Raw genomic sequence first — 11,469 nt, forward strand, 5'->3', positions numbered from 1 at the left:
AGATAAATATTGTACTTTATAGCCCAGCCTGGACTCAGCTCTCCAAAAAAGTAAAGTATCTGTATTTGCTGGTTTAAACTAAATCCAATACGGTTCCCAGAAATGACTTATGGAGCAGACAAAGTTTATCATTTCTTCCAAGAATAAATTCAAATTAAGGACAGAGCCCAGGCACAGCCCACCAGAGTGGCCCTGTATATTACTTTCTAAACAGTACAGTTCCCAGGAGCTGTCAACATGAAGCCACAAGGGAAAAATATCGTGATTCACTAATTGCAGATTAACACATGCTATGTAGGCAATCTACCACAACATGTTTTGGATGTCATTACTGATAAAGTATGTGAAGACTGAGGTTGCTTTCTGCTTCTATTATGAATTATCCTTTTCTATCAGGAGCCAAATTTCAACCAAACCACATTGTTGCCAATGTTGCAAAACATACAGAAATGTTTATGACATGCAGAAGTTAAGACCGGGTACATGTACTCAATATAGTGTGCAAACTGACTGAAACTTGTCATAATGGTATATGTTTTGGTGCAATTAAAACAGTATCTGAATTCTAATATTAACAAAGCTAATTTTAAAACTGCTCCTTGTTTTGTCACCTCACCATGCATCTTCAGCACTGACATACATCCTCTGGCAAAACTCTCTGACCTCATCCAAGTTTGGCATCTCTGCAATTTTCTATAACCATGTACTTTGTCAAGATGTAGGACTGCCCACATGTGCATTAAGACAATTACTGACACATACCTCTATGAACAAAAGCAACTGTGTATGAGACTTCCTCAGTGGCACGTACAGGGTGACTGTAGCACACACACATGCTTCCTAAAAAAATTAAAATTAATAAGTTATTTCATTGCATTCCACCGATTCTCACAATCAACATGTGAGGGGGGATCATTTTTTTATTATAAGGATAGAAGTTTAAATTATATTTCGAATCTTTATAATTGATTACACTTTTTTTTCTGAAAAAATCAATTACATCTGTTCTATTAAAGAACGTCATTCAAATGACATGCTTTCTAAATACATTCACATTTTTAATCCCTTTGTTATGTAATTATCTTCTTTTTTAATTTTTAAGAATCACAGGGTCCATTCTTTCTTCAATATTATATGCCAATGAATGGAGCACAGGTCCAAAAAAAATGGCTTCAGAAAACCTAAGCAGCAGGCGCAATCAAGCAAGCAAGCCGAATAAATAATATGCAGAATCAAGCAATAAGAGATTATAGTATTTCCATTTGAATTACTAAGGCATTTAAAGTCATTTTTACATGTTTGTTAATACTTCACACTTACTCTCTGTAGGTTTCAAGATGAAATAGAGTAAAGTATAAAAAAAAGAAAAGAAAAAAACAAACAGCGTGTTATTAAACTAAAACAAAAAAACTGGAATGTCACTCAGACTGAAGGGTTTGTAAACATGAAGTGATCTCTATACAGCAGATAGTTAAACAACATGACCCCATTATGGCAGCCATCTTAGTTCACAGGTCAGAGTGAAGGGTGCGGTTAGATTTTGCTTCAGGAGTTTACGTAACACTGACAATATGAAGCTGCAAGTTGAAATGGGTTATGGGATCTCAGCAGTTGTAGAAGCGGCAATGACGGGGATGCTTAAAAAAATTCAGCCATGTTCTCCACTTTTTGCCCCCCCACTCCCAAATACTTCAAACAAGCAGCTGAGACAACAGTGTCATAATGACTTTGCATCTGCTTCGGTTCACATTTTGTACTAGTTGCATGAGTTTTACAAAGAACTGGAATTAACCCTGGCTATAGGCTACATTCTTCCAATAAGTATAAGTTGGCCTACTCGTGTAGCTGCCCTTTACAAATGTCATTACATATTGTGTCCTGTTTTCCTGATGAGACTTTAGTTCTAAAATAGAATCAATTAAATATTTCAAGAAAAAGCAAAGAAAAAACTTATTGAAGAAAATCAAAACATCCTAAGTAAACTAAATTAAGAAAACAAAAAAACTTTATAGAGTGTTTTAGGTATTTGATTAATGATTAAAACTGGGTCTTCCATGGAAAACACATGAAAGACACACACATGCACTCCCAACCCTGGTCATGGGGACCCACTGTGTCTTCTGGTTTTTCAGTCCAACTGAGCTCTCAGTTTACTTAACTAGACCCTTTATTAAACTGATCATTTGTTTAAATTAGACCTTTTGTTTTCAGCTCCTAAAAAGTTGCAGTGTTCAAGTTACTTATAAAATGGTATAGCTAACTTTAAATCTGCAACTGCTTAAGAGCTGAAAACAAGTTAAAAGGTTTAATTAAGCAAATTATTGCTCCTAACCACTGCTCCTAACTGAAACAAGTATGAAAAATCCCAAAATGCACTGACAACTTTTATGAAACTGAACCATTAACAAAAAATTATATAAAATTATTTGAAATCTGAAAAAAAATAAACCATGTGTCAAAATGTTTGCAGCAAAACCAGTTTCATCCTTATTCAACTTAACCTAGGCCCATTTTATAAAAAAAAATAATAATAATAATAATAAATAACTCCAGTACAACTTTCCAGTGTCTCTACTTTCAGCCTCTTCCACAATATTTTTAAACTTTGCAGGGAAGGCAGCACTAAATCTCTGTGGAATCCTTTCTGCCATCCTCCACAGTTTCAATAAAGTCTTTTATACAGTCTATGAAATAAAGTTTTTGCTCTATTGTATAATTTTGCACACGACTACTGGCCGTGATTGCCTTCGTATGGACGTACTGAGAAATTAAGCTTTTATAGGCTATACATGAAATATGTAATTAGCATTTCTGATTTGAATTACACTTTTTATAATCTATAACACACCTTTGGTCCTATAAAAGAATGAATTTGTTTTGAGTGTGAATTAAATAATGAGGGAATAAAGTTTTGTTACCCTCTAACGCAGCTTCATTAATTTTGCTGGTGTTTTAGGAAAACTTGATTATACATGTGAATTTGGTTTAAGAAAATGGGAAAATATTCTTATGCAATTCCACCTTAGTATTTACTTTCGCACGTAAATACATACAAAAAACAAAAAAAAAGGATTTCAATCTTGTAACCAAAAATAATACTAACAATAATTAGCGGAAACCACTCACTCAGATTTTGAGCAAGCCCCCAACCCCCTAAAGTCACCTGTACTGTATATGTTGCTAACTGTATCAAACTGTACTGAATAGAGCAGTGGTTTACTGTGGAGTAAAATACTTTGCATTGGGCTGTGCCATCAACACCTTGTGCTGAACAAGTAGAGGTCACAAAACAGCCATAAACAGGTACAGAGTCTATAAGAACAAATCAAGGACCGTAAGGTAGAACACTGTTCAGCCACTCCTTGAAGCCAATGACTTTCTGTTTATCTCATTTATTTATTTTGGGGGAGGGGGGATATTTTCCAAAGGTGGAGGGATACATCTCTCCACTTGATGCCCTTCTTGCAAGACCTCTGTTACAAATGTAATTATACCTTCAATTCACATAGTTTTAATTTACCTGTTTTACTTGTGAGAACGTGCATGTTCAACCCTTCATCTGCTTTCTTCTCTTCTTGATAATGATCATACCCAAAATTAACAAGTCTGTAGGAAAGAGACCGTTAAGGTTAACAGAGTGACCAATTATAAATGTGGGAATCTTTTGCCTGTGCTTTATCACGGCCCAAGTCGTAATTAACTATTTGTATACTGTAACAGCAGGGTTAGTCAATATTTATTATGTCTTTTTGTGTATTATGCTTTCTACTATACAGACGGATATTTTTGCTGTACTATTTGACAGGTTTGTTTTGTCCCCACTGTACACTGGAAACATGTTTTGCTGTTTTTATACGAATACCAATGCAATTATTTATTACACGAAAACAATGACAGAGTTATTTTAAATGTTTTACAAAATGCCTACTGGTATGTTGTGCATACTGTGGCACCATTTCACAACATATAAATATAAATGTGCATTGATATTATTAATATTAGTGCTACAATATTAGAATAATTATAGCTTTGACTAGCATATGTGTAGATTAGTCATTATTATTTATTTAGCCTATATTTATCCTTTTATTCTCAACTGTGGTGAAGAAAACAGGTCTTGAAAATGCACCTCTTAATAAATAATCTCCAAATGTTTATAACAAACATGATTTTAAACTTATATTGTTACTGGTCATTTTAGAAAAAAACTATCCTGAGTGTCGTTCTCCTCCACTGATAAGGTGGCAGTATTTGAATGAGCAGGTCAATCTTGATTCCTTTACTACAGTATTTTGAAATAGTCTGCCTTACTTTTAAGTAGCACTTTAATGGCTAGATATTTATTTCCGGGATGTAAACTATGATACTGGATCTTTAATACCAAATACATAGTTGTTACATCGTTTTCACATCTTTAAGTCACAAAGAAACTAAAATCATTGAAACTACTTTTACCTTACTGTGGTAGTCGGGTTTGTAGGTAAAACCAAAGGCAACTCAAGCTGGGTGAGACAAAAAACGTATTTATAACAGTACAGTAAAATAAGCAATAAAAATTACATTTAATTATGTTAAAGCAGCCTGTCTACACAAACTACGCTAAGGAACGCCGATTTGTATTCAATATTATTTGCAGAAACTCTCATGCAGCAGCTGTGCTTATATGAAGATTTCTAATCAAGATCTGAAAATATTAAACTCAGACTTACCAATGTCTCAAAATTATGCTCTGGATAAAACTGAATACACTTCAGACAAGACTGTTTCTATGAAAAAATAAATAAATAAATATATTTATATTTATACAGTTATATGTAAAGCTGAAAGTTGCATGTTAATGATCTAATACAGATTGAACTTTTTCAAAAAACAATAATTTTGTTATACCGTCACGAGGAGAATAAACAGCCTCTGAGCCTGTGTGTCCCACTGCGCCCAAGTGAAATCCTCTGCTACTCTGTCCTTAGCAAGGCGATCTGAATTTTTAATCACCTTGAAAACAGAAACAAAATGAATAGAGTCAATTATCCAAACAAACTGGGACTGATACTAGTTTGCATACTGGATTTGTATGGATAATCAAACAGGTATTAATAACAATTACTGTACCTTTAATAATGCATAGAATGAAGTTAACATACACAAGTACCTACTGACGATATATAGCTAGTAGGCTTTTCTATCACATTAATCCTACAAAATTACAAAGCTTTACAAATCATTAAATTAATGCAATTCAGTAAAACCTTAACACCTACAGTTAAGGTAATGAAATACTGTAAACATACCGTATACCAAACTTTGAAAATCAAAGAATACAATTCAGTACAACTTTGACACATTACAAAACTTTAGGAATCATTAAACTTCAAAAATTCAGTAAAATGTTTTTTGTACTTTGATACTTGCTGTTAAGGCATTGTAATAACGTGCAATTGAAATGAATAAAAGTTCTTAGCTTCTCAATAACATAGACAGGATCTCCAGCCCTTACTGTCGAAATAGAAGAAAAATCAACGAGGTGACTCTTTTAATTTGCTTAACTGCAGCAATTTGAAGCACACAATGCTCCATCTAAGGTTTTGGTGGTCTGAATAATTCTGTAACTCTTCATTTGCATTAGTCTGCTGGTCCTTTTTTTGGCTCCTAAATCTCGTCGCCGTTTTAGCAGCAAAACTGTGTGCGCAACACACCACACGTAATTCATCACATGATCACAGGTGCGTTCGGTTGATTAAACAGTATGGTTGATCAAAGATCGGATAATTGACTCTACTGTACTTCGATGCTGTGTGTTTCTAACTGTATTAAGTACATTGTATATTTTCATAATACATTTAATCTCACAATGTACACTGTATTTTGATCATTTGGTTATGACAATAAAATGTGCAATCCAAACAAAAGGCTTTTTTTTTTTTAAACAAAACTGCAATTATACTTCATACATATGATATATATTCTTACCACTCTGTATCCTTCTTCTGTGGAAAGGCTTATATGGAATTGCTCAATATCTGAAAACAAGAAGGGAACAAAACAATGCATTTGGTTGCTATTATGTGAAACGTATTAATAAAACAAAGCCAGTATCAACACCTGTTTATCTATTTAAGTAAAACAAACTTTAACTGCAGTCTGCTACAATCTTTACAACATGCATATCATAAAACATTTACAGCAAACAAATCAAAGTAGTGCATACTGTTATGACCCACTTAAATACTGCAATTTAGAAAGGTTTACTTGTAAAAACAAGTTGAACAGTGTATTTTATTTGCAGCAGTCGTTGACATGGACAGTCAGAAGGCTCCAAAGGTTGACTTGAGTTCCGGTGTCATGCTGATGAATGTTTTCATGAGGGAATGGATATCTGCCGCGTCTAGACCGTCACGTGTGTTTTGAGTGTTGCTCCACAAAGCAGCACTCCCAGTTAACAGCACTTGTGACAAGCTTATTTTAGCATGTGGTGCTGCTGAGAATTTGTTTCTAAATCACTGTTATACTGTATGCAAGCTTCTAATGCGTTCCCAACTACGAACCCACTCTTGTGAGATTGCAACTGTGCGATTTATAGAATATCCACCCCTGTTGTGACAGTCAGCACTGATTGGTCTATTATCCTTTGCATTCCAAAGCAATGTAAAAAGGCGCAGTACTATCATTTATAACCTTATGTATCTCAATGTCAATGTTATGTATGTATGTATGTATGTATGTATGTATGTATGTATGTATGTATGTATGTATGTATGTATGTATGTATGTATGTATGTATGTATGTATATATATATATATATATATATATATATATATATATATATATATGTATATATATATATATATATACACAGCTCTGGACAAAATTATCAGTTTCTCTGGTTTTACTATTTATAGGTATGTGTTTGGGTTAAATGAACATTTTTGTTTTATTCTATAAACTACTGACAACATTTCTCCCAAATTCCAAATAAAAATCAAGCCAAGTACAAGGTTGTCCTGGAAGAAAACTTGCTTCCTACTGCTTTGACAATGTTCCCAAACTCTGAGGATTGGTTTTTCCAGCAGGACAATGCTCCATGCCACACAGCCAGGTCAATCAAGGTGTGGATGGAGGACCACCAGATCAAGACCCTGTCATGGCCAGCCCAATCTCCAGACCTCAACCCCATTGAAAACCTCTGGAATGTGATCAAGAGGAAGATGGATGGTCACAAGCCATCAAACAAAGCCGAGCTGCTTGAATTTTTGCGCCAGGAGTGGCATAAAGTCACCCAACATCAATGTGAAAGACTGGTGGAGAGCATGCCAAGACGCATGAAAGCTGTGCTTGAAAATCAGGGTTATTCCACCAAATATTGATTTCTGAACTCTTCCTAAGTTAAAACATTAGTATTGTGTTGTTTAAAAATGAATATGAACTTATTTTCTTTGCATTATTCGAGGTCTGACAACACTGCATCTTTTTTGTTATTTTGACCAGTTGTCATTTTCTGCAAATAAATGCTCTAAATGACAATATTTTTATTTGGAATTTGGGAGGAATGTTGTCAGTAGTTTATAGAATAAAACAAAAATGTTCATTTTACCCAAACACATACCTATAAATAGTAAAACCAGAGAAACTGATAATTTTGCAGTGGTCTCTTAATTTTTTCCAGAGCTGTATATACATATTGTTCTGTTTGAGTTATTTAAAAGCAAAAATTTAATAAACACAAGTTATTTAAAAAAAAAAAAAGGCACAGTGCACTGCACACCCCGCCGATAACATTCACGAAACTAGCAGGATATATCATAGCACCAGCAGGTGCAAAACATCCCTGCACTTCAAGCCAAGGTGTGCTGCTGCTGCCCCAGTACCCACGCCCCTGCTGGATCCCCAACACACCACTTAAAATGTACTTACAGCTGTCCTCTGAAATGAGCAACAAATGACTTTCCAGTACAGCAGTGTTTTCTGAATACGGGTACAGAAACTGAAAAAGAAACGTATTAGTGATGGGGTACATGCCAGTAAAATGTCAATCACAGTGAAGATATGTTTACATCCCAAAACCCTCACAAACTTGTGCTAAAGAATGTTTATACCAATTGTAACTGTGACATGCATAGAGATGGGTACCTGTGGGTATTTCCACAATATCCATGTGCACCATAAACATATTATTTTATGTTACATAGGCAACACCAAAATAACCAATATCTATCTGTAATAGAAGTCACCTAAGCAGCACATTGATGTTGTGTATTTCATTAAACGCTACATACACATTTAAGACTGTAGCTTGTTGTCAGACAAAGTACAGCAGTAAAAAGCAGTATAAAATATAACACCAAACTTTTTTTACCTGCACTCTTACTCGACTGTCAACAGCTTTCAACACTTTAGTATTGTTTATGGGATGAATCTCAATGAGGAGTGTTAAACATTTTGAAACTGTAGAAAATGAAAAATATACATTGTAAGCAGCGATTATCAATTGATGTATTATATGAATGCTCTCTGAGGCCTTATGTATGCTTGTAGCAGGATACCCAAGAAACACAAGGAAACCTTGCGAGAGCACTTTGAGCATGTGACTCAGTGATTATGTGATAATGCAATTCTCACAAAAGGTGGTGTGGTTTGAACAGCAGTTACAGTATATGCATAATTTTATTGATATGTACGCAGAGAGACTACTTCTATGTGACATACTATCACAGTTACACCACTCAATTTTAAAGATTCCCTCCATTTTCTGACATTTAAGGAGGAATGATCATAGGTTTCCTTTAAAAAAAAAAAAAAGACACTTTGTACAGGGTCTGTTCACAAAGCTTTAACTCAAGAGGTATTTAAATTCTGTCTTTATAAATAAAGTTTGATTATTCATGAAACTGTTGTAGACTGTTGTCTGTAAACACTGTATATTGATGCGATGGTTAGATCAATAGTATTGGCCCACAGTATAAGTGTTAGGATTGCATCACATCAATCCAAACTATTTAAATCATTAACCAGTACTCTTACCTGCCCGGAGAGGCTCATTTATGGTACTCCTCTTTTTGTCCTGTAGGATACTGACAGCTTTAAAAGAAATGAAAAATAAATAACACTGCAACACATTATATACATTGGTTTGATTCATAGCACCTAGCTTGTGGTGGGGTTTTTTGGTTTTGTTTATTTTTTTTTTGGGGGGGGGGGGGGGGGGGGGGGGTATAAATGATCAGTCAATCACAGTTACTAACCCAAAATAACCCAATACCATGTTGGTAATGCTTGCTGGTATAGTTTGAGCAGCCAGTTCCATTTGACTTTGTATGGGCTGAAATGCAATTATAGTATATTATTATCTCAGAATAACAAACACTTCTGTGTCTTATTGCTCAGGTCTGTTAGCTGAAAGTAATGTGAAAATAATGGCATCTTTTCAATTGGAAAGTCCACATAAGGCTTGGATTACCATTGTATAGTATTTATAAATGTTTCCAAAAGGCTGACTTCAAAGCAATCTAGAATTACTACTAATCATGGGGACTATGAAACTATCCTTTAGTTTCTAACATGAATCTTTCTTACTGTAATAGCAACATGAACATACCCAGCAAGGTCCTTTCTTTGTTGACCGAACAGCTTATTACACAAACCTCCTTGTCAAAAGTGAACAGCAGCTTGAAAAAAGAAGAGGAATTAAGCTTGTGTTAACATGTTAACTTTAATTTGTTAATTCTTAAGTGCAGGGAGAGCCTACCTTGTTTTGTTTTGTGAAAGGGTCATAGCCTCCAATAGATGTTTCAGATGTTCCCTGTCAATGACAATAATACTTACATAAATATTTTCAAGTTAAAATTTTTCTGCAAACTTAACAATTATTTCCGTGATGACAGACAGGTGCCTCCAGATTCTGATGATCTCAAAAGATTATGCTTAAGTATGTCCAGATGCACGTCTCCAGACACTGTATGTAAAAACATAGTGTGACATACTTAGAGAGGCAGACAGGTCCCTTCATATACCTGGGTTAGTGCTTCCAGTCCTGGTCTAAACTGTGCAATTGAACCAAATAAACATGAACTACCAGTTGATTATTTCATTGTAAACTGGCATGGAATTACCCTACTCCTCTCCCCTCCCCTCTTTACCTTCCATTCATATAGAATATGTCCATCTCTTTCAATGTGAACAATCTGTACTTGTCCTTCAACCTTAGAACTAGCAGAGTATTCTGAAAAGACAAAACGACAGTATTAAACACTGCATTGTACAACATACCAAATTAAATGTATTTTGTTTAAATTTGTAAATGTGTATGAAACAGGCGCCCTTGTATTTGTTACATTTATTTGCGAAGGCTCTCCAGCCTCTCTGTTTATTGAGGTGTGTAAATAACACCTAGTATCTGGCATTAGAAAGCTCAATTAGCAGGTACATGTCATTACTATTTTTAAATCATCACAGTTTCCTGTGAATAAACTGTCAAAAATAATTATTTGGACATTAATGAAAATGAAACATCACACCAAACTGGTAAATTATTTTTAAGGAAAATTCTGTCCAGCACTGATTCGTCGTGTTGGAAGCAACAGGAAAGGTTGGATACAAATAAAACAAACACAAAACGTCATTAAATAACATAAATAAAAATAGACGCAACAATACTTGCCTGTCCCCTTAGCCGGGTAATCCCTTTCCAAAATCTGAATGACATCTTTCTGAAGATCAAACGTGCTGCGTAAATTCAACATATAGCCACGCTTTTCCTCTCAGTTTTTCCGTAGTGCGAAAAGTTACCTGCTTGCTCCCACAACAAACGTAGTTATTTATCCGCCCAAAGATAGGTGCTGAAGTTCAAGTGTTTGTGGTCTTTGTGGAAGGAATATTTGACTGCAAGACCACTTCAGTTTTGCATAAAGCTAGTTACAGTGGTTACATAGTATGTTTTCTTCCTCCCGAAACTGTAATGTATCCCTTTGAAACCAATGCATTTTGCTCATTCGGATCTATAAACTTTCATTTTGCAGCCCTCAGTCCGTCCAAGGACACTCCCCCACCATGTTTCTAAAGCGTATACTCCGATTGGTTAACCGAGCAATCCTTCAAGCTTTCAATGTTTTCCAAATGCAAAGCGTCCGGAACAGCGCCCAGATGACTCACATGACTTGAAAAATACTGGAAGTGCAAGTAGTTGGATCTGAGAAGTCAATTGAAGCTTAATAAATCATTGCAATATTTTAAAATTTAAATTTGTGAATTTTAAAAAGGGGATACCTTAGGGGGAATTGTAAGTAAAACTCCTATTAAACACGACAATACAAAACTAGCAACATAGCGTTTAAAGAGCCTTAAAATAAGGAGACCATACGTCCCGTTTTGGACTGGACAGTCCCAGAACCTTTCTTGGGACGCTCATTTCGTCCCAGAGCATCGTCGCGCTAACATAAATTACAGAACATTGTATTTTCTTGCCGGCTGCTGTGTTT

The 11,469-nt window shown here is 35.0% G+C and overlaps 1 protein-coding gene across 1 annotated transcript in view; it reads right to left on the reverse strand.

Moving 5' to 3' along the window:
- Window positions 1-11,100, reverse strand: part of gsap (gamma-secretase activating protein) — a 31,450-nt gene extending 20,350 nt beyond the window's left edge. Inside the window, exons 1-13 of the mRNA XM_034026476.3 lie at window positions 10,653-11,100; window positions 10,132-10,214; window positions 9,741-9,794; window positions 9,591-9,660; window positions 9,017-9,073; window positions 8,352-8,440; window positions 7,910-7,979; window positions 5,968-6,017; window positions 4,888-4,992; window positions 4,710-4,766; window positions 4,456-4,502; window positions 3,521-3,606; window positions 763-840 (exon numbers count right to left, since the gene is read on the reverse strand). Of these exons, the coding sequence (XP_033882367.3) occupies window positions 763-840; window positions 3,521-3,606; window positions 4,456-4,502; window positions 4,710-4,766; window positions 4,888-4,992; window positions 5,968-6,017; window positions 7,910-7,979; window positions 8,352-8,440; window positions 9,017-9,073; window positions 9,591-9,660; window positions 9,741-9,794; window positions 10,132-10,214; window positions 10,653-10,734 (928 nt within the window). The 5' untranslated portion in view covers window positions 10,735-11,100. The remainder of the gene's footprint in view (window positions 1-762; window positions 841-3,520; window positions 3,607-4,455; window positions 4,503-4,709; window positions 4,767-4,887; window positions 4,993-5,967; window positions 6,018-7,909; window positions 7,980-8,351; window positions 8,441-9,016; window positions 9,074-9,590; window positions 9,661-9,740; window positions 9,795-10,131; window positions 10,215-10,652) is intronic.
- Window positions 11,101-11,469: the final 369 nt, after the last annotated feature.

Source organism: Acipenser ruthenus, chromosome 7, assembly GCF_902713425.1.
Source record: "Acipenser ruthenus chromosome 7, fAciRut3.2 maternal haplotype, whole genome shotgun sequence".
NCBI lineage: Eukaryota > Metazoa > Chordata > Actinopteri > Acipenseriformes > Acipenseridae > Acipenser > Acipenser ruthenus.